The sequence below is a fragment of the Suricata suricatta genome, chromosome 17, assembly GCF_006229205.1.
Source record: "Suricata suricatta isolate VVHF042 chromosome 17, meerkat_22Aug2017_6uvM2_HiC, whole genome shotgun sequence".
NCBI classification, from domain to species: domain Eukaryota; kingdom Metazoa; phylum Chordata; class Mammalia; order Carnivora; family Herpestidae; genus Suricata; species Suricata suricatta.
The window spans coordinates 46432601-46456930 of record NC_043716.1 but is presented as its reverse complement, the minus strand read 5'-3'; the positions used below and the strand labels follow the sequence as shown (position 1 = coordinate 46456930).

The 24330-nt window shown below is 41.7% G+C and overlaps 1 protein-coding gene across 1 annotated transcript in view; it reads right to left on the bottom strand.

Annotated features, from left to right (window-relative positions):
• CEP112 (centrosomal protein 112) overlaps nt 1-24330 on the bottom strand; it is a 408254-nt gene that overhangs the window by 219553 nt on the left and 164371 nt on the right. Inside the window, exon 19 of the mRNA XM_029927075.1 lies at nt 11859-11966. Within this exon, the coding sequence (XP_029782935.1) occupies nt 11859-11966 (108 nt within the window). The remainder of the gene's footprint in view (nt 1-11858; nt 11967-24330) is intronic.

The window sequence follows — 24330 nt, the reverse complement described above, 5'->3', positions numbered from 1 at the left end:
ACTGCCTCCCTTGCCTTGGGGCCCATTGCAGTAATCACTTCTAGGGGCGCCTGGGTGGCTCAGTCCATTGTGCATCCGACTTCAGCTCAGGTCATGATCTCACAGTTCGTGGGTTCGAGCCCCGTGTCAAGTACTCTGATGACAGCTAGCTCAGAGCCTGGAGCCTGCTTCAGATTCTGTACCTCCCTCTTTCTCTGACCCTCCCCTGCTCACACTGTCTCTCTCTATCTCTCAAAAATAAATTTAAAGACGTTAAAAAAAATTTACAGTAATCACTTCTATCTTCCATCTGATACTCCAGTTCCCCACCTCCACCTGGTATCCGCCACTTTGGAACCCTACCATCCTACTGGAAGAAGGCAGCCCAGTGCCACAGCGGCATCTCCTGCTCTTGGTGCCAGCATGTGGGGGAAGCCACCACGTAGCTGCTCAACAGTATCCGTGCCCCCCATCAGGGCACTCCCCAGCACCTTAGTGAAGGCAGTATCTTCTCGGCCCTTCCACGGAGTAGGTTATCTGGTCTAAAGTAACAAAATCATTCTAATATTCTCATTTTCCTGAGACTTTGGGGACTCTTCCTCAGCACCATGCCACGGCACTTCTGGCATCGCCCCCTCCCCCCACCAGGTACAGCTTGAGTGAAGTAGTAGGGAAGACCACTGCCTAGTAAAACCATCAACTACTGAAAAGGTGCTACCTCTTAAAAAAGAGAGATGAAGGTGGGTTCAACTATTGTGAACAATTATATATAATAGAGGCTTAATTGTTCAAGGGGTAGAAGAGGCCACCATTTAAGGAAAAAGACAAGGATTTTTAGGGATTAAGAGTATACTTACCGTGATGAGCACTCAATAACAGACAGAATGGTTACATCACCATAGTGTACACCTGAAACGAATCATACACTGTAGGCTAACTAACTGGAATTCAAAAAAGAACCTTAAAATTTTTTTTAACGTTTATTTATTTTTAAGAGAGAGAGAGAAAGACAGAGTGCGCATGGGGGAAGGGCAGAGAGAGAGGGAGACACAGAATCCAAAGCAGGCTCCAGGCTCTGAGCTGTCAGCACAGAGCCCAACATGGGGCTTTAACACACAGACTGTGAGATCATGACCCTAGCTCAAGTCAGATGCTTAACTGACTGAGCCACCCAGGCACCCCTCAAATAAAAACTTGAAAAAAAACCCAGAGAAGCCTAAGAACTTGTACAATCTGGTCTGAGCCTTTGGAGACAGAGTAAACATTCAGCACAAGTTAGCACAGAAAATGCCATAGCATAGTCTGGCTTTACGAACATCATGTTTATAGAAACAAGCACCAAAAAAAAAAAAAAAAGTAAAAAGTCATCCGTGTGTCAAGAGCAGTAGTAGACCCTGTCATCTGCGGGTGGCCGTGGGGCTCCAGGACTAGATGTCCATCTATGAAACCTGTCTATCAACAGTTCCGTGTAGTTACACAAGTTCTCTTTTCTTTAAAGTTTAATATTGCTGTGCCACCTGCCATTCGAGATGGAGCAAGAGCCGGCCAGCGCTTGCAGCTGCCTCTCCCCTTCCTCCCTACCGAGCCATCAGCAGCAGGGACAAGCGTGTGCTGATGGCGTTCTTGAAGCTTTGGATGCCTAAGGGCTGAAGGCTGGAAACGCACCAGCGCTCACGGAGCAAAGGTGGGAAACGCTGCACGGTCTAGGAAGCAAGTGGTCTTCTCCGCAGCCTTCTTTCCCACTGAACACTGCAAAATACCTTCCCGGCGCCCGAAGGTCATGAGTGACAATAATGACCTTGAGCTTTTACAACTTTTGGACAAATTAGCTACTATTTTCTGGGTGTTTATCTGCCAGATTTCCATTAAAACCCAGGAAGGATTCATTCAGATAGTCCGATAGTTCAAGATTCTTCTCCATGGTTTAATGATGGTCCATTTAAGCCACTTGAAATTGAAAAAATCTATTGACTAAGAATTTATCCTCGTAGAGTTCAGCATTTGGGGGGAAAACATGTCTTCACTGTACATTTTAGTTTCAGTTTCTTTTGCCTGCTATCTGATCCTCTAAAACGCATTTAGTGTGTCTCAGTCTGATATATCACTGCTGCGGAATGAATGTGAAAAACAAAAATCATCAGAGTTTCCTGGCCAGTATGGGATTTAGAAGGACAAACAGGTTATAAACTCCTCCAAAGTACGGAATATGCCTTTATTTTCTTTTTACTTTCCACACATTACCTACTATCATGCTTCACAATCATCCATCATTTTGAATGGAGCAGGCAGCACTCAGGAACAAACCAGAAGGAATCAGAAGGGAATGGCTTCCTCTTGTCACCACGTTGACATGTCTACCTGCTTAGGAAGCCTCTGCCTTTCCTGTGACTCGAACGGTGGCCGTCCCTGTTGCCACCTCAGGAGACCCCCCTTTCTGGTGCCATCGCCTCGTGCCCAATCAAGCACTTGCTCCCACACGGATCCCACCAGGGGCTGCATCACCAACAGTCTTCTCCGATGGACCACGGTCATTGGCAAATGGACCTTCGTACTTCTCTCATTTTCTAAAAACTTTCTATTGCCCCTGCATGTCCCTTAGGCTACCACCTCATTGCTCAGCTTCCTTCTTTTGAAATCCCCCAAAAGGGGTACTCACGACCGATTCTCTCTCCAGCCCCATCACTCAGGCTTTTGTTCCCAAATTCCACTGAAACTGGCCTTGAACGAGGTGGTGAAAGACCTTCTCGCCAAGTCCTTCGGCCAGTTCTCCATCTCCAGCTAACTTCCCCGCCTGGCAACATCTGAAACAAGGGGCCGCTCACGTCTTCCTGAAGTGCTCACTGCACATGGTTTGTGGGAAACCAGACCTCCCGAGTTTCCCTGTGGCCTTCCTGGCTGCTCCTTCCCGGTCTCTGTATTTCCTCCACCTCTTCCCCACCTCCAAGCATTGTGGTGGTTGTGGGCTCAGCCCTGGGACCTCCTTTCTGTTCTCTCTCTACTCATGAGTCTGTGCCTGTCACCACCATTCACCTGGTTGTTGAGCTGGGAAACGGAAGGGTCATGTTTGAGTTCCCTCTTCCCCTCACACTCCATTCCGCATCCATTAACAAGTCCTTCCTGCAAAACACAGCCAAGTCCGACCACGTGCCGGCGCCCCCACCGCACCGGACCACTGCTCTCATCTCCCAGCTGGCCTCCGTGCCTCCCCTACGATCAGGACTCCACACAGCAGCTAGAGAAGGCTTCCTACGAAGCAGATCCGATTTTGCTCGAATGTTCCAACGGCTCTCCATCGCTCAGAATGAACCCGAAGCTTCCCACCCAGTCCACTGGACATGGCATGAGCGCCCACAGCTCACCTCGGCTCCTAACGCTCTCTCCGTCACACACTCCATGCCAGCCACATGAGCCCATCCCCTCTGCACAAAATATTCCCTCCTCGCCTCAAGTTTTGTATGGTCTCCTTCCTCCCTTCATGCAGGTTTTAATTTATTTCTTTAACGGAGAGAGTATCACTTCTTTATGGCCTTTCACTGACATTATCTAAAATAACACTTTCTATGAAACAACTCTATATATGATGCCCCCGTCACTCAAGCACCTTATTTTGCCTTATTTCATACCAATTATCATTACCTTACATTTTGAGAGAGGAAGAAAGAGAGAGATAAAGAGAGAGAGAGGTGTTGTTGTCTCTTCTACCAAAAGAGCAGGGATTATTTTGTTCCCTGCCACATCCTAAGCGCCTGGAAGAGTGTTTAGCACAAAGTAGTTGCTCAATAAACATGTGTTAAATAATGAATGGCTGGAAAGTCACTGCCTCTCTTTTAGACTTCTAAGGGATCGAGAGAATGGGGATCCTCAGTCAGCCACATAGTTACTATCTAGGAAACGTTTTTCAAATGAAGTATCTCTGAAATGAAATATACATGCTTCACATTCCAGTTACTGAAAACAAGTGTGTCCACCAACGCCCTCTTCATTCCTGCTCCCAATAAAAGGGCCATTTGTCTTAACTGAGATGAGGAAAGTGCCAAACAAATAAGCAAACCGAAAGGAAGAAGAGGCCCGCTGTGCATACCTTTCACTAAGCACCGACGCCCATTCTGTGGACCCAGGTTCCCAACGCTTGACCCGGACACACAGGCCCAGCCTCTGCGGCGTCACAGCCTGGGGTCCAGGAATCTGGGGCCTTGCCCTTGGCCTGTCGGACCGACCTGTGCCTTGCAGCAATACCGGATCAAGAATGCCTCTCCATCGACTACTGCAGAGAGCGCAGGGTGGTTGATACATAGGTAAGGCTCAAAAATTATTGATTAGAAACTAGAAAAGCCAAGCCAAGCCAAGCCAAAAGACTTAAAAAGTGTAAGATAAAGTGAGCAAGAAGGAGACAAAGAGAATGACAGAGCAGACCTGAGGTACGATGAAGTACATGCATGTTGGGAAAGCAAGAAATCCTATGGAAATCCATTAAAAATTTTTTTAATGTTTTATTTACTTCTGAGAGAGAGAGAGAGAGAAAGACAGTGTGAGCAGGGGAGGGTCTGAGAGAGAAGGAGACACAGAATCCAAAGACAGGCTCCAGGCTCTGAGCTAGCTGTCAGCACCAGAGCCTGATGCGGGGCTCAAACCCATGAACTGTGAGATCATGACCTGAGCCGAAGCCAGACGCTCGGCTGACTGAGCCACCCAGGCGCCCCCCAAGGATAAGGAGACAGAGCATAAGTAGGGGAGGGTCAGAAAGAGAGGGAGACACAGAATCAGAAGGAGGCTCCAGGCTCTAAGCTGTCAGCACAGAGCCTGACACAGGGCTCTAACCCACGAACCGTGAGATCATGACCTGAGCTGAAGCCAGATGCTCAACCAACAGAGCCCCCCAGACCCCCCGCAAACACTCCCCACTTCTATCTGCCCACCTGCCTGTGTAACTCCTACGGTCTCAGCAAACCGTGTCTCCTCCTATCTCACGAAGGAAAACCTCTAGAAAGAAGAGCGTCCTTATTTCTTTTATGCAGACATACAGACTTCTGTGTATCTGTCTTCCCTCTTCTCACGAGTCACAGCAGAGACCTGCCCCTCCCCTCTGACGCCAACACCCCATCCCTGTGCTAGGGTTCCCCACATGCCCCTCCACCATGGCGGGGGGGGGCCACCGTGACCGGTCTGTGCCCTCCCTCTCTGCCCTCCACGGCTCGCTTCGTACTGTATCCTTCTCCAGTCAGGCTAAATAGTCCAATGTCATCTAAAAAAAATCAAGATAACTAAAAATCCAATATTTGCGGGGGTGGGGTGGGGTAGGGCTGGGAATCGCATGCTATCTGCTAACTGAAAGTCTCAACCAATTTAAAATCCTCCCAACTACTTATCTTGTATAATTTGTCTCATCTTTTTATTCTCTTTGCTACCAAAATATTTTTAAGTTTCAAATAATAGTGACGTGGAAGCGGTTGGCCCTTTGGTGTTCTTTTTAATAATTGTCAACAACAACGATTTATTTTTTCCCGAGAACTTGACCACTTGTTCGTCTGTTGAACTACATTTCCCATTAAAGGGTTTGTAGTGAAAAGAGAAGATATAAAATATAAGACGAAAGAATGATCTGATGGGATTGCCAAAAAAAACCATTTCCATAGTTCAGGAAATCCTAGCATGCCTGGTTTGCTGTTTGTTTCCAGCCTGAATGAGGGTTGTGCAGACAATTAGAATTGTCTTTTTGTTCCAATGGGTTATACAGGAAAGAAGCAGGAAGTCTTGATGAAAGCTCGAGCTTTGCAGGATATTTGTGTGAGTGTTTAGCCCATGTGTTTGATGTTTTTCTCTCCCCATCTGCCCACGTTATGCCTGCATTCTGGCTCAAGTGTTTTAAAATACCACTTTGCTTTTTTCACTTCATTACAGTTCCTGGCCTGGTGTTTTCTGTACGGGAGGGACTCAAAAATGGAAGTCAAATAAGGAAACTGAGGCCCCGCAAGTGCAAGTCATTCATTTCCTCTGGATGTCAAGGCTCTCCTTGTAAGAAGCGAGGATGAGGTAAGTGCTTCTACAACTTTCCCACCGAAAGTACCCCCAGCAGCAGTGAAAATGAGTAGCACTGCCCTGAGGGATCTGAGGGCAGAGCCTGAAGCAGCCCCTGCAAACTGGAAGTTTCTTTGAAACGTCCTATTTTATCTTTAAAATTCATGAGGACTTTTCATTTTACAAAACAGGAAAGTCTATGTTTGTTTTAATATGATGGTTCCCTCAACAGTAAAACTGCTTCACTTTCCCACAGAATCATGAAGGACTCAACCTTCCAGGAAGCTGATGTGCACTTTCACATACGCCCTGGTCCTGGCTCACTACCCCAGGAATCCCCAACCCCAGTTTGAGAAACAAGGGCCCGAGGGAAGAGCATATCGACATCTTCCAGTTGAAGCGCTATGACCATAAGATTCACGATTTCATGTGTTGTAGGAAAGGGAGAGAAGGTGATAGAAGAATCGTCACACTTGGACTTGAATGTTGGCAGGAACCCGAAATAAGGAAGTTCAGGGAGACAGGTACGTGAGTCAGGGAGTCAGTGGTGTTGCTGACTCATCTACAAGAGCTGTCTACATTGGTCAAGAGATGCACAGATGGGCTGAGGTCTAATCGGGCAAAAGAACAGAAGGTCACCGGCCACTGGATTTGGAGGGGACCGTAATGGTGGGACAGCCCCCAATGGCAGTGTCCCTCTACAACACTCGCGACAGCCACCTCCACGTGCTCAGGCTGGGGAGCTTATGTTCTCACGAGACATGCCACATCTGAATGCTTCATTAGGAAAGAACAACTTCGAAATGACTCGGAATATGCCCCACAGAACCACCACCACATGGGTCAGCCTCTGCCCCCCGCCCCCCGAACCACAAGGGCCGTTGGGTTGGAGTGGAGGTTAGAGGCATGGCTCTGGCTCGGCTCTGACTCTGTCATCTGTTAAGTGTGTGGGACCCCAGGCAGGGGACCTAAGAGGATGTGCTTGAGTCTGTACAGCCGGAAGAGGGGGTGACAAGTAACGGCCTCTGCCTCCCCAGGCTCCTGGGAGGTGGGACCTGGCTCAGTTCGCATGGAGCATGTGGAAGTGGTCTGTGGCCCGGAGCAGGTCCTGCTGACTCCTGGCTACCGGATATTACCACACTGACCAGTCCTCATATTTCCTGTAGGGCAGACCTTGGATTTAAAAATAAATAGATCTGGGGGCACCTGGGAGGCTCAGTAAGTTAAGCATCTGGCTTCGGCTCAGGTCATGATCTCATGGTTTGTGAGTTCGAGCCCTGCGTCAGGCTCTGTGCTGACAGCTCAGAGTCTGGAGCCTGCTTCGGATTCTGTGTCTCCTCTCTCTGCCCCTCCCCTGCTTATGCTCTGTCTCTGTCTCTCTCTCAAAAATACATAAACATTAAAAAAAATAGATATGCTATTGTCCTTAGTCTTGTCTTCTCTTTGGCAAATTTCCGCTGAGATGGTTCCAAGCCTTTCTATATTCTGGAGACTTCCTTTTGAACATGTCTGTCTATCAGTGTCCTACATAAGATGTGGTGACCAGAACTGACTTATTCCTTGTGTGACCTGTTATGTAAACAATGTACTAGGACCATTGTCCCCATCCTCCTAGGCATTTTTTCTGTCTTCCATGCTGTCCCTTTTCTACCCCACATTTTCTACCCCCCCTTCCATTACCCCCCAAACCCTGCCTTGTACTTTTTCCAGATAACTTTTTAAATCTAAGCATAGGATTTTATATTCAATCCCAATAAATTTAATCATCTTAATTTCAGCTGTTTGAAGCTTCAGAGAACTCATTTTCATATCCTGCATGTTAACTACTCCTCTGGGCTCTATGGACACAGGGGGCGTCACCTCTTCATCATCATCCAGTGACTGACGCACTTAGAAATCTCATTTCAGATTGACACTCCTCATTCAGGGATGACCCTCTGCACTCTCACTTAACCACATAAACGCACCGATATCTAAACCATATTTTCCCATCCTGCCTTTGTGAGGGAGATGCCTCAGTGAAGGCCGTTATATTACTCCTATTCCCCTTTCTTTATCTACCAGCCTGGCGCGCCGCCCCCTGCCCTGTTCAAAGAAGGAAATGAACTTAGTTTAATAGGCTTCGTTTTTAGTGAACTTGCACTAGCTCGTAGAGACCACAACTGTATATACGCTTATCATTTCTCAAGATAAACTTTCCCAGTAAAAATCTTAACAATTTGGAGCGGTCTGAGGGGATACTGTTCCAGTTAATAGAATTTTCTGCTGGAAAGGGTTTGTAAAAGTTGGTATATTATCACATCGATAAATATTCTCCTAAAATCTACTAGTTCAGATTCCTGCCTTTGTGTTTCCCTAATGAGTTACTGCCTGGGATCTTCATTCTCAACACCAAGTCTAATAAACAGGCCTATAGATTCAGGAAGAATAAAATGGGTGAAATCGCTAAGACCTGAAAGATCCTCGTGTGAGGATTTTTTATTCCCGTTACGCATTTGCCTTCCACTTGTATCATTTGTCCCTTTGTCATGAAAGTGAAATACAGAAAATTAATGCCATAGCATGTAGTTTCTATTCATAGCGTCATTCCTTAAAAAATTAAATAGTCCCTCTAAGTAAGCATTTTTAAGCAAGACTATACAAAGAATAAACTTTGGTAGATTTTTAAAACTATGGTTCAGAGAAAAGACTCTGAAACTTAACATTCTTTCAAATGAGTTTATGTAAGTTTATTTGTAAACTAAAAACACAAGTGTCACATTAAAAAAGACACTATCGTGATGTGGAAAGTAGGGAATATAGAAAAAGAACCAACCAAGACTCCATCACCTAAAAAATAATTAACATTATTATTTGAATATTTCTGTCTGAGATTGATAATTGCCCAGTGAGTGTAAACACTTTTTATGACTCTTGGTAGGTAGTGCCAAATCCTCTCCAAAAAGGCTCCACTAATTTAATATGCCATCAGCAATGTATGAAAGTACAAATTTCACTAAACTTTTGCCAACTTTAGATAGTAAATCATTGTTAATTCTAATTTGCATTTTTATTAACACCAAGGCTGTAGATGTTTCTACACTGTCGTTTATTCATTTCTTATCTGCTTCTGTCCTTTGCCAGGTCATTTATTGGGACATTAACAATTTTTGTATGATTTGTGCAAATTACTTAATTTAAATGCTAATTATTTTTATTTGTTATAAATTTATTAATTTTATAACAGAGACACTCTTTGCCGATCACATTTGTTGTATTATTCCTTTTTTTTTTTTTTTTTTACTTAAAATAAGATTTAGTAAAGTAAATTTTCCATGGTGGTTTTTCTTCTGTGTATAACTTTGAAAAGCCAGAGCTGTGCCAAAACAATCACAAAATAATGCAAATTAGGCACTGAAATCACTTGGCTCCTTCTGATTATAAATTCATCACCTACACAATTATCACCAAAATGAAAACATAATTTCTTAAACTCTCAAAGAAAATGTGTCCACCTCCTACACTCATCGTGAAACACAACAGTTTCTGAGTCATATCTGTGTCTGTCTCCCATGTTACTCCACCAGTTTACTTAGAGGAACTACGAGTGTTCTTGTTATTATTTCTGCTTCTAATATCATTTTTAATCCAAAAATCACCTCCATTATAACTTGTAACTAGAACACGACAATATGCAACGCTTCTTGCCCTTTCTTAATATGCTTATTTCTATTTGGCTATTAAGTTTCCTTCTTAATCCCACTTCCCATCCAAATCACTTAAACACTAATAAATTCCATACTATATTTCTATTATGAGCTCAATCACAGAAACCTAATGTAACCGAGGCTGGAAGAAATATAAGAGACCATTTCTTATACCCCATTCTAGATAAAAAGAGCTCAAGATGATATTTTATAAGAGCTGATCTAAGTGTACAGGATAATGAGGTGATTAATGCCCTAATTTCAGAGAAGGAAGAAATGGGCCTGGGCCCAAAAGGTCATGAAACACTTTTAGGGAAGTGTTGCAGCAGGAAGTGAGTCTTGAAGGATGGGCATGATTCTCCACAGATGGAATGGAGCGGGACAATGCAGATCATGGTAATAACAAAGAAGGGCCAATTTGCAAACTTCTGTCTTTAGAACCCTTTTGCCTTTACACCATCACTGTGAAAGTAACTCAGGTATTTTTACCCACATTTTAAGATTAAAACAGTAAAAACAACAGAACAAGAGTAAGGTCACATGCCAGATCAGACTTCCTTTTCATGGGACTTGACTAAGCCTCTAATTGCTATCACTTAGGAGAAGGATTAAAATCCAGTAATCACAAGGGATTAATTAGTTTTTGATGTAGTGCCCACTTAATAAGGAATTGAAAATACAATAATGAAAAAAAATTATTGAGGTTTTCAGAATAAAAAGGTTCAAATACTGTCTTTAGAAAAAACTTTTCTTAACTTAGTGATTAAGCTAATTAACATTTTTTCCAGATGTTAAGGAAATTGGGCAAGCAAATTAGACAAATAAGTAAAAATTAATAGCCATCTTAAGTATTCCAAGAATTAGTGGGAATACATTTTTAGAAAAGACACAGTTCCAGACGTCCTGGTCCTAGCCAAATTCTCACCCCATCTCCTAGCTAGAAGCTTCCTTCCTACATGCATGCTGAACCAGCCTCTCCTGTCATTTTAAAAAAAATATTTATTTATGTTTGAGAGAGAGAAAGAGAGGGAGAGGAAGCAGAGAATCCAAAGCAGGCTCTACATACACCATGAGCTCAGAACCTGACATGGGCTCAAAACTCATGAACTGCGAGATCATGACCTGAACCGAAGTGGGATGCTTAACCTCCTGAGCCACCCAGATACCCCCTCCCTGTCACTTTTTGTTCCTCGAGCGCTCCCAGCTTGCTCTCATCAGATCCTTGCACTCACTGCTCCCCCAGTCATAATACTCTTCTTCCAGAGACTTCACGGCTGGCTCAGTCCTAGTTTTCAAGGTGCTGAGCACAAAGTTCCGTGCTCCGAGGGCTTCCCTGACCACCTGTCAGTGCTGGTAATCCCCCTCCCAACGCTCCCCAACAAGGCCTCCTTGCCCCTTCATAAATCACTCTTCAGAATTATTTCATCCGTTTGGTTTTGTTTGTTTTTTTTTATGAATGGGCTGGCGGCCCACAAGCGGAGCATGTGCTCTGTGTCAGTTCTGCTCACTGCTCTGTCCAGAGTCGGGACAGCGGGACCAAAACTACTTCTCAAATAAATGAGCAAGTTCAGACTTAGGCCCTGACAGGAATAGGACTCAAGAACCCCAATAAATGTTTCAGTTAAACATGCAGATGAATAAACGGTTGGGAGAGACTTTTGTGAAGAGTGAAACTTCCGTTTCTGGATTTTACCGAAACAGATCTTATTTTAAATGACTTCCATACATTGGTAATAACATTCAAAGGAAAATTTTCTTCAGGCAGGGCTTTTATGACATAATGACATTTTTTAAGATTTTATTGTTGGGGCACCTGGGTGGCTAAATTGGTTGTGTCTGACTCTTGATTTCGGCTCAGGTCACAATCTCACGATACGTGAGTTTGAGCCCCGCATCGGCCTCTGCGCTGACAGTATGGAGCCTCCTTGGAATCCTCTCTGTCCTTCTCTCTCTGCCTCTACCTCACTCTCTCTCTCTCTCTCAAAATAAATAAACTTTAAAAAAAAAGATTTTCTTTTTAAGTAATCTCTACCCAATGTGGGGCTCACACAACCCTGAGATCAAGAATCACATGCTCCACCGACGGAGCCAGCCAGTGGCCATGATACAGTAAGGTTTTTAAAAAAGATCATACACGCACTTAAAAGTTCAATGGCATCATCAAAACAAAAGACCGACCTGCTGCTCGTATCGCTGTTTGACCTCCTCCAGCTGCCATGAAAACTCCTTGGACTGTTTCTCACGAAGAGACTTGGATCGAGTTAGATCGGCTTCTACTTTTTCCATCTGTAAGATTTAAAAATCAAATATATTTTTTAAACAGAAAACTAATGCTATTCCATGGTTTTCTAATTCGTCCATTTCATTAAAATGGCAGGTTTTAAACACCCCCTCCTAATCATCATGTTGAATTTAAAGACAGTAAGATAATGAAAGCTCTACCCATTTATTGACTTATCTTTAATAGTCTAAGTCAGGAAAATTAATATGGGTATATAATTAACTAAATCCGAATTCGATAATAACATTGTAATGGAAATATGATTTTGAACATTCAAATATTTATTCAACAAGATTTTTTTAAAACATAGGTGTGTGCGGAAGAGGCGAAAATATCTGCAAACCACATATCTGATAAAGGATTTGAATTCAAGAATACATAAAGACCGCTTATGGCTAAGTAAGAAATGGGCAGCTGTCCTCAATTTTACTCAGTTTTAAAATGGGCCGGGGCACCTGGGTGACTTAGTCGGTTAAGCTTCTGACATTGATGCAGATCATGATCTCTCGGTTCATGAACTTGAGCCCCGTGTCGGGCTCTGTGCTGACAGCTCAGAGCCTGGAGCCTGCTTCGGATTCTGTATCTCCCTCTCTCTCAGCCCCTCCCCTGCTCTCACTTTATCTCTCTCCCTCTCTCAAAAATAAATAAACATTAAATTTTTTTAATTGTGGGGATGGTTACTGAAGTGTGTAGATTAAAAACCATTAAATAGGACACTTACAATGAATTAATTGTTAGTATGTGAATTATATCTTAATAAAGCTGTTACTATTAAAAAAAATTAAAAGCCAAAGACTACGCCACATTCCATGAGGCCTCATGAGATCTAATCCCGGGTGCCCTTCTCGACTCATCTCTACCACTTTCTACCACCACCACCACCACCACCAATGCAGACCGCCTGTCTCCTTGCTGGGCCAGTGACAGGCCAAAGATGCTCTCGCCTTGGGGTCTGGGAGCTTCTCCTCAGATGTTCACATGGCTTCTTTCGCAAAGTCTTAAGTTTCTGCTTAAACGTCATTTGGTACTAAAGGCTCGCTGATGACCCTATTTTAAATTGCAGCCCCTCCCCCCCAGCCTTCCCAGTCTCCCTTTCCTTGTTTTGCTGTTCCTTTTTACCATAGAATATAAAACCTTCAAGTACACTATACAACTTACTTATTCCTTTAGGGCTCATTTTAAGATTTGCCTCACTCACTGGGATGTAACCTTGCATTCCCTCATGTAGCCCAACAATTTAGCACACTGTCTGGCACATCTAGGGGCACATCTAGGGGCTCAAGAAATACTAAGCCTCGGGGCACCTGGGTGGCTCAGTCAGTTGAGCGTCTGGCTCAGGTCATGATCTCACGGTTCATGGGTTCGAGCCCCGTGTCAGGCTCTGTGCAGACAGCTAGCTCAGAGCCTGGAGCCTGCTTCCGGTTCTGTATCTCCCTCTCTCTCTTACCCTCCCCTGTTTTCACTGTCTCTGTCTCTCAAAAATAAATTTAAAAAAACCATTAAAGAAATTAAAAAAAAAAAAGAAATACTAAGCCAAAGGAAAAAACAAGACAAACCAAGTATATGCAACTAGGTTTGAGATGTGCCGAATAAACGATTTTCAACATTTAACAATGCCAAATTCTCTATGACACATATGTAATCATGTTGAATCTGATGTTTTCTATCACATACAAAATTAAAGATGATGTATTATTATCCTTGCCCTGGCCAGATGCTCGCTTATAGGCAGGAAGAAATATTCTTACATCTGGTAATGAAAAATATCCATATCAATAACATGGAAACAGCACCTTATATTTATAGTGCAGGTTTTCCTCTTTTTTTTTTTATTGTTTACTTATTTTCGAGAGAGACAGAGGGCCAGTGGGGGAGGGGCAGAGAGAGATGGAGGCTGAATCCGAAGCAGGCTCCAGGCTCCCAGCTGTCAGCACAGAGTCCAATGCAGGGCTCAAACTAACAACTATGAGATCGTGACCTGAGCCAAAGTCAGAAGCTTAACCGACTGAGCCACCCGGGCGTCCCTCATTTGTCTTTCTTTCCCTGGTTTAATTCTGAGACAATCGTCAGTTAATGCGACAATCATCCTACCGCTGGCCACTCCATATTACTTATTATTCTGCTTCATGGGTAGGTTGTGATACTTCTTTTTTTCCAGCCTGTACAGCATGCCCTCTTTCAGGTTACCTTTTGGTAATTGCTAGGATGAGACAAAACATCAATGAATATTGGGGGAAATGAGCCCTAAAATGCTTCCTTCCCAGTTCAAATGCATTTATTCAGCTTAATAATAAGCTTTATATCTCTAGGAGCAAAAATTTTCAGTGAAGGTCAGCCAGTTTCACTGGATGAGAACCAAAATGCATATGGCCACTTACGACTGCTACCCAACAGTACATTCATTCCAGTTTCTGTTTCTCACAGTGAAGTCTACATTATGGCACGAGATTTAGCGTAAGGATTTCTTTATAAAATCCAAAGAGCGCAACCCTAATAACACTAAGTCATCCGCTTCCAAGTTCAATGATCCGAGTTCTACGATTATTGATCTACAGGTAGTCGTATTGTGGCCAAGTCAACTTATTAAGGAATTATTGAAGGGGGCACACTCCAGCCCACTTTGTTTTCTTTTGTTTCTAACTCAAGATGTGGGTTTCAAGGCTCTTTCTCCTTCAATGCTTTTCACATCAGACCTTATGCAAAAAGCTCCTCGATTTGTCACTAGCGGCCAGCACTCCCTACACTCTACCATCATCGCCACTTCCCAAACAAGCCATGTCTGTGCTTGATTCTTCAGTCTTTTGCTCTTCCCGCTCTCTGGAAAGCCCCTTCGTTTTTCCCTTCAACCAAACAGATCATCTTCAAGGCTGACTCAAGTCTCCTCTTCTCTCTCTCACGTGTTCTTTAATCCCACAACTGACAATAATGCCTTCCTTCTCTTGATGTTCAAGGACTTAACATCTATTTTCACAGCACACTGTTTTTCTCTGTAATATGTGTTTCAAATGTGTGAACTTTGTTTATTCATCTAGATCACGAGCTAGCAAATAAAAGGAAATATGATTTATAATTCTTTTGTATCTTAGTTATTAATTTATCAACAAGATGTGCAGGATAAAATATGCATTAAATCCTTCAGGATGAATAAAATGATTGGCAAAAGCAAAGGGGGAAGAAGATAGGAGGAGGTAAATCAAGGAGGGAAGACCTGGTTTATTTAGTACTTTTAAGACAGATTTTCATAGGAAGTTGGTCTTAGGTTCTTATTTTACTTCGGTACAGACTGACTATTAAGGTGAATAATAACTTTTGAAATTTTGAATATTGATAATTTAAAATAAAAACTAACAGCTTTATGTATTCAAAGTTTATAAAAAGAAAAACAGAATACCTTCCAGAAAAAACCCAGAATGATCTTCTATAATCAAAATAGAAAACAATTTAAAACACATAAAAAGACCCTTCATACCTAAATGGTAAGACACATTCAAAGTAAATAATAACTAATACAAGGAAATGAAATGCAGGTCATTTTAGATTATACTGACCGAAAACGCAAGGCCCCACTCCATTTTCCTTCAGCAATTTAACAGCAACAAAAAAATGAAGTCTTGTAAAATACTTAGCTTGTATAAAAACAGTGTTCTCAGTTGCTATAGCTACAAAAGATTCTGCTTCCTCATACATCATTCCCCATTCCATTCTAGTGTTAAGAAAAATAACAACAACACTCCTTTATTGTGTAACTCTGGCTTCAAAAAAACCTAAGAGTAAACCTTGGTGGCCAAATTAGGAGCAACAAGGGGCTGGTGTGTTTCTGTGAAGGCTGAGAGTTTAAGAAGGAAGGAGAGGTTTAAAAGAGGTGGGGGGGGGTTTTGTGTTTTCCTTGTATGGTGCCTCAGGCAGTCATTACTTCAGCTCCATGTAAGAGAAAAGCCAAGTAACCAGGCATGGCTTCAACAACGGCGGCCCCTTCCATTCTCCTGGGCCACAAGTTCAGAAAGAGGCTGCTGCATTGGCCGTTCAAAGATGTCAGGGTTAAGGACTCTGCGATTCAACCTTCCCATAACAGTTGCAAAATGGCTTCTGCAGCTCTGAACATCTGGGAAGGGAAGGGCAAAGGGTGGAGGGCAAAGGGAGAAGGGCACAGGGTTCGTATTAGCGGAGCTGAACACCCTGTTAAGGGTACTCCTGCAAGTTTTTGTCAATAGCAAATTAATTCTGCTGTTTGCACGTCATTCACTGGAGCCGCATTAAAAGGTAAGCTCCATGTGCACGGTGAGAGACTGCAGTTTTAAAAATGTGTCTAATGCCGCCCTAAATAAAATCAGGGCTCTATGAATAAGAAAGCAGGCATGTCACTGTCAAGTAGGGTCATAAGTTACCGCTCTTTCTCTAGTATTCTTGTGTTATTATATCCTGAGTAATTCAACATGTACAATTCACATTATAACAAGCATACATTTGTATAGAAATATACAATTCAGCATATATTTTTGTATTTAATACATATTTAGATAAACTGTGAGAAACTGTCCTTCAAGTATGTTCAGATCGATCGATCGATCGATTGACCAAGACGGGCAGGCAGACAGGTATAAATGGAAGAGACAGATGGTTGTATCTGTGGTTGACTAAAGACTCAGTAGGAACTAATATACTTAACAGGGAAAACCAATTAACACATTGATTGATTATATCTATAATCCTTTTGTGAGAGATGACCATAAATTGATATAAAACAATATTTCTGGTGTCCGTCTTTAATGGTTTGTAAAAGTTCCTGATCTGTTCTGGATGCAGAGTTTTGGTTCAATAGCTGAGTAACAAATGTCTTCTCCCAATCTGAAGGCCATTTGCTACTGGCCTCTTTTAACAAACCAGTTTACTTTTTTTAATTTTAATTTTAGAAACAAGTTTTTATTTTATTTTATAAAATGTCAATTTTAAATTTGACAATACTTGCTTTCTTTTTTAATGCCTTTTTATTTCCTATTTAGAAAATCTTTACTTGGTTCCAACTATCAAAATAGTCTGCATTTTCTTCTGAGAGTTTTATCGTTTTACCTATCGTTTGTACTTCGACAGTCCTGGAAGTGATTTTGTGAATGGGGTAAAATGAGAGGCAAGCTTCTTTTTTTTTCTTTTTATTTTTTTCCATGTGGCCATCCAACTGACACTGTGGCATTTCTTGAACCGATCTTTCTTTCCCTGCTGCAAAGGCAGGATTTCCTTTGACATGACTCAGATTGATCATGGATGTGTGAGTCTGCTTCGGGCTCTCGTCTGTAACACTGATCATCCCGGCGCCCAAACCTTGCTGTACTAATTACGGTAGCTGGACATTAGCCTCAATATCTGGTCATACAAGTTCTCCAGTTGTGCTTTTCTTCCAGATCGCCAGAGTAATTCTGAGCCCTTTGCATTTTCATATACATTTTCGAATCAGCTGTCAGTTTCTCTCTTTCTTTTACCTCACCGAAAAGAAAAACAAAACACTACAAACATTTTGATTTTTAGAACTGTGTTGCTTTTATAGATTAATGTGGGGAGAACTGACATGTTTATAACCTCGAGTCTTTGAATCCTCCAATTTCTTTAGGTCTTCTTGGTTTGATAATGTCTACCAGTTTTTATAATTTTTTTAATTTTAAAGAGAGAGCGTGCGTGAATGTGGGAAAGGAGTAGAGGGAGCAAGAGAGAGAGAGAGAGAGAGAGAAGCTTAAGCAGGCTCTAGGCTCAGTGCGGAGCCTGATGCAGGGCTTAATCCCACAACACTGGGATCATGACCCAGATCATAATTAACTGTTGGGCCTTTAACCGATTGAGCCAACAGGTGCCTCACTATTTTCCAGTTTTCAAAACTGAGGCCTTGCCATTTTTTGTTAGATTTATTCTTAGGTATGTGAAGCTTTTTCGTACAATGACATCTTTTTCAAAGTCTATTTTCTATTTGTTGTATGCTGATACATGAAAATAAAACTGAATTGTCTACCTGACCTTATACTTAATGACCTTACTAAACCCATTACCATAACATCTAAACAAGAAGACATCTCAGAAATGTGTAGTTACACAAAGATTCCGTAATTGCTGATAAATGCCTCACTCATGGCGGGGCTCAGAAGTCTCTCCTCTGGATTCTCTCCCTGACCTACTTATTCCACCGGCAGCTACATCACTTACTAAATCAAACACTTTATGCGCTGGCCTATCATACAAGCTACAAACATGTCTTAATAATCTCTGAACTCCTAGAATCAACAACAATGGCTGGTATAGAGCAGGTATTCATAAAATGTTTTTTATAAATGAATGAAAGAAGTCAAGGCTATCGAATCCTTGGCCAGGAAGTCAATAAAACAACTGAGGTACTAAAAAATAATAATGTTACTATTTCATAATTAATAACCCTTCGAATCAGTCAAATACAGAAAAAAAATGACATATTTTCTGGCCCAATGTCCTCAGGAGATTTTTGGGGCTTATTTTTCTTCTACAGAAAAGGTTAGTCATTGACGAATATTACAAGGAAAAAGCTTTGCTTACTCCTCTTACATTAAGCATTTAAAGATAAAAGGTAAAATTTCTTTGACTTGTTCTGCTGTTGTTGTTTAGTTTTGTTTTTCAAAGTCAAAGACGTATACATATTCTCTGGATGTTGTCATTTGGAATTGATTAATTACCACAGTAGGGTCTATTGAAACATTTAAATATAATTCTAGGATTTTACTTCTGCTGCTTAACCTCATTCAAAGACAAAATTCCAAATGGTAAAAGTGTGGAGCGATTTCTCTACCTCATCAAAAAGTAACTGAGAGAAAATGGTTCTATTTATGTTGGGTCTTTGGCTACCTTAAAACTGGCCTAAAAAAAACTTATTTAAAATTACATGAATCGGCATGACTCATAACAGACAGGAGGACAAAGGTGTAAATGACAGTAAATGCTTTGTTTGAGTCTTTCTTTGTCTTGTTTGTTACCCACTGACACTTAATGACACAAATATACCCCGATGGCACTCTTCCTTCCTTGTAGCTTGAGAATTTTTTTTCAGTAATTCAACAGCAATAACAGGACAGTGAAATGAATCGGCACCCTCTAAGAAGGTAAGAAACTGCTGACCAGTTACAACTGTGTGAGGACCCAGGAGCCACCGGCAATGTTTCAGAATTGTGTTTTCGTGGCAAGCCAGTGGGTTCTCCAGGTCCAAAGCTAACATCATGTAGCTGATGACGGTAAAGAAAAAGGAATAGAATGTAAAGCCTACCCTTTAATGGGGATGTATTTTCTTTTTTTTAATTTTTTTTTACATTTACTTATTTTGAGAGACAGAGACAGAGCATGAGGGGGGAGGGACAGAGAGAGAGGGAGACACAGAATCTGAAGCAGACTCCAGGCTCTGAGCTAGCTGTCAGCACAGAGCCCAGTGCAACGCTCGAGCCCATGAACTGTGAGATCATGACCTGAGCTGAAGTCGGACACTTAACCGACTGAGCCACCCGGGTGCCCCAATGGGGACATGTTTTCAAGGGGAGAGAAATGAACTAGAAGTCACGTGGCCAGCAGGAGCCACGGAAGGAACAAGTCAGCCGACATCCTTGCAGTCAGTTTACAAGATGAAAAAATTTCACTTTGGAATTGCTGCCGGTCCTACAAACTTGGCTGTCTTTTTCAGTCATTTATTTGTTTCACAGAGAATAGGTAAATATAGAACACCATTTCTTTTAACCATCTAATTCTTTACATATATATATATATATATATATATATATATATACACAGAAAATTCTATAACAGTAGTATGTTGTCACAATTAAAATATGTATATTTTATACAGCTAATTGCTGACAGCTAACACTTATAACAGGTTTCACCACTCGAGTCAAAATTAGGTTATTGAAGCAGTCTTAAATGAGATAAAAAGTTCTTCAAAGGGAACGAAACAGTGTGAAGCAACTTTTCTTTAAAAAAAAAAAAACCCAAAACTTTCTCTCGTTCCATTTTCTCTCATGGGCCTCATTTTTGAATAGCAATTCACATTTGAAAACAAACTCAAAGCTTTTAGTTTTTTTTATTCAAATTCCCATTGTCTGCTATATGCAGCAGTTTCCAGATGGAATGAGATGCCCTAAGCTCCGCTGGCATTTACACAAAAGGTTTTGGTAAGGAGAAAAGAGTAGGTCAAAACAACAACAGAATAGAAAGACCAGAAACAATACAGACTATGGAAAATCTGAAAACACTAGGATTCTCCAAATAATGAATCTACTGAATGATTTGTTTTGAATTTGAGCTAGATCAGATGCATACTTTTTAATCAACTGAAAATGTGGAATAGAAGACTTCTAATTTACCACGTTTTGTCATATATAGTTTACTTAGCAATTGGGTTTTTTAGTGTTTATTTATTTATTTTGGGACAGAGAGAGAGAGAGAGAGAGAGAGAGAACACAGGCAGGGGAGGGGCATAGAGAGGGAGAGAGAATCCCGAGCAGGCTCTGAGCTGTCAGCACAGAGCCCGAAGTAGGACTCGATCTCACAAACTGAGATCACGACCTGAGCCGAGATCAAGAGTTAGACACTCAGCCAACCTGATCACTCAGGCACCCCTTTACCTAGCATTTGTTAAAATCTTCCATGTAAGAATTATTTGATTTGCTAATGATCCTAGCTCTACGGATTCTGTTACAAATGGTGTTGCCATTACTATACGCACACCAAAGGTGCTTTCTGTTTCAGAAACCCAATTGCACATGGCAAAACTATTTATGATGGAAACCACTGAAGAATATGTCTTCCACAGAAGACGATCAGAAGACCTTCCTGTTCATCTGTGGCTATCACTGTTATTTTTCAAGGAGCCTGAACCGAGCACCACTGGGCAGATCAGACCTGGGGAGGACTACTCCCAAAGACAGGACATGGGGCTAAGATACGTGGAAGAAGAAAGGAATCCCAGGGGCGTGCACCCAAGAGAGTCCTTCACAGGATCATTTAACCAGTCCACAGAGACAGAGGTGAAACCTAGAAGACAGGAACACATGAACTCAACATCCACAAGTGGGAGCATCAAATGTGTCTGGCAGGACAGGTAAAGCAGAAGAGAAGACAGACCATGAACCAGGCACATAACAGAACAGATAGATGAGGGAGGAATAATGAAGGGTGGTTCCAGAATCGTCCATCCCCGGCCTTCCTTGTTTTATGGCAGTCTCGTGTTGTGGCTGGGTCAGGTTCTTTTTTTTTTCTCCCCCTATGTTTTTTAATTATGTATTTATTTTGAGAGAGAGAGAGAGTGAGTGAGAGTGTGCATTAGAGGAAGAGGGGAAGAGAAAGCAGGAGAGGGAGAATCCCAAGCAGGCTCCATGCACAGAGCCTGACACGGAGCTTTAATCCCTCTCTCATGAACCATCAGATCATAACCTGAGACAAAATCAAGAGTTGGATGCTTAATGGAACCAGCCACCCAGGTGCCCCTGTGGCTAGGTAGGATCCTTAATTCAATGATTCCCAAGATGACTTTATCTCCAGGGCTTTCAGTTCTGCCACACAACTCTGAACTTCCCATCTTAAAAAAAAAATTTTTTTTTCTAGCACTGGCTAGAATCTCCAGTACAATGTTGAACAGAAGCAGTGAAAGCAGGCATGGTTTCCGTGTTCTTGGGAGGGAAAGCACTAAGCCTTCCAGCATGGAATATACGAGCCGGAGAGTTTTCATAGATGTCCTTTATTAGGTTAAGTAAGTTTGCTTCTTGTCTTAACTTGCCAAGCGTTTCTTTAAAATCATGAATAGTGTTGAACGAACTTTTTCAAATGCTTTTTCTGCCTCTACTGAGATGATCATGTTGTTTTATCATTTATTAATATGCTGCATGACATTGATTTTCAAATGCTAATACCACCTGGGATTCCTAGAATAAACCCCACTTGGTTGCAATGTATAATCATTTTTCTATGTTTCTATATTCCATTTACCAAAATATAATTAAGGATTTTCGTGTCTGTATTCATGACAGACTTCTTTTGTAATTTCCTTACAGAGTCTTGGCTTCGATATTAGAGTAACACTTGGCTTATAGAATGAACTGGAAAGTGTTCCTTCCTCCTCAATTTTCTGAAAGAGTTTTCAAAGAACTCAAAATTATTTTTTCTTTAATATGTGATGGAAATTACTAGTGAAGCCATCAGGTGGTCCTGGGCTTTTCTTTGTGAAAAGATTTTTAAATTATAAATTAAATATCTTTATTATAGCACAATTCAGATTTTTCTATCTCTTCTTGAGATAGTTTGAGTAATTTGGATCTTTCTTTGAATCTGTCCATGTCACCTGAGTTTTGTAATTTGTTGGCATGAGCTTTTAAAATATCACCTTGTAATTCTTTCATTTCCTATAGGATCAATAATGGTGTCCTCTCCTCTATTTTTCCCAACCTTATTAATTTTTTTCTTCTCATCTTTCCCCCCATTAGCCATGCTACAGATTTGTTAATCTGTTGATCTTTTCAAAAAAATGACTTTGGCTTCATGAATTGTCTCTATTTTTTTGTCTTCTTCAAAAATATAAAAATATTTTGTATCTCCTTTCTTCTGCTTGCTCAGGTAGAAGCTTTTCTTCTTCTGGTTTCTCCCCCCCGCCCCCCCGCCTTTTTTTTCTAATGTGTATTTGTTTTATTTTGAGAGAGAGAGCACATGTAAGCAGAGGAGGAGCAGAGAGAGAGGGAGGAGAGAATCCTAAGCAGGCTCTGCACTGTCAGCACAGAGTCCGAAGCAGGGCTTGATCTCAAGAACTGGGATATCATGACCTGAGCTGAAGTCATGAGTCCGACACAACTGACTGAACCATTCAGATGCCTCTCTTTTTCTAGTTTCTTTCTGTTAATTTTTTTTAACTTTTTTTTTTTTTTTGAGTGACAGAGAGGGACAGAGCATAAATGGGGGAGGAGCAGAGAGAGGGAGACACAGAATCTGAAGCAGGCTCCAGGCTCTGAGCTGTCAGCACACAGCCTGATGTGGGGCTCGAACCCATGGACCGTGAGATCATGACCTGAGCTGAAGTTGGACACTTAACCCACTGAGTCACCCAGGCACCCTTCTTTTCCTGGTTTCTTAAGGTGAAGTTTAGGTTACTAATTTGAGAACTTTCTTTTTGGGTATGGATGTTTAAAGCTATAAACTTTTCTCTAAGTACTGCTTTAGCTGCATTCTATAAGTTGTGATATGCCCACATTTTTGTTTTAATTCAATTCAAAATATTTCCCAATTTTCCTTGTAATATCTTCTTTGACCCATGAGTTATTTATAAGCATGTTAATCTCCAAATATGTAGGAACTTCCCAGATTTCTTATTGTTGTTTATTTCTAATTTATTATCATCGGGGTCAAAGAACACATTTTGCATGACTTTAATTCTTTTAAATTTACTGAGAATTGTTTTGTGTCCAAGCATACGGTCTGTCCTGGGAATGTTCCACAAGTGCCTGCATGGAGCATTACTGAGTGGAGTGATTTAAATCCCGCCCAAATCTCAGACTCCTTCCTGACTGGCACAATCACAGTAGACCCAACACAGCAGAGCAAAGGCTTTGGAACTTAACTGAAACTGAAACCCGGCCACAGAAGAGGATGAGACAGGGCTTCTGCTCTGAAACAAACCAAGGTGATGATCTGCTAAAACAAGAGCCTCAAGACCATCTGGGAAATGCTAACCTGACTTCGTATACTAACAAGAGCTCAGTGAGCATTTTGAGACTCATCCATGTTGTGTACGCATCAGTAATTCATTCCTTTATATTGCTGAGTAGAATTCCATCATATATACCGCATGCTGACTGTTCTTTCAACTTCCCAGGAACATTTGGGCTGTTCAAGTTAGAGGCTTCTGTGAATAAAACTGCTATCAACATCTGTGTACAAGACTTTGGATATGTCTTCATTTCTCTTGGTTAAGCACATGGAATGGAATGACCGACATATGGTCACTGACATTTTAAGAAACTGGCACTTTTCCCATAGAAAGTATGTAACACTCCATTTGATCACATCTTCACCAGCATTTGGCATTATCAACCAAACTTTATAATTTTTTAAATGTTTATTTATTTTTGAGAGAGAGAGAAAGAGACAGAGCATGAGCTGGGCAAGGGCAGAGAGAGGGAGACACAGAATCTGAAGCAGGTTCCAGGCTCTGAGCTGTTAGCACAGAGCCAGATGCAGGGCTCGAATCTGTGAACCACAAGATCAAGACCTGAGCAGAAGTCAGGCGCTTAATGGACTGAACTACCCAGGCGCCCTTGCAATCTTTGTAATTTTAGCCATTCTCATGGCATGTATATTGGCATTTCATTTGACTTTAATTTCCCTGATGAG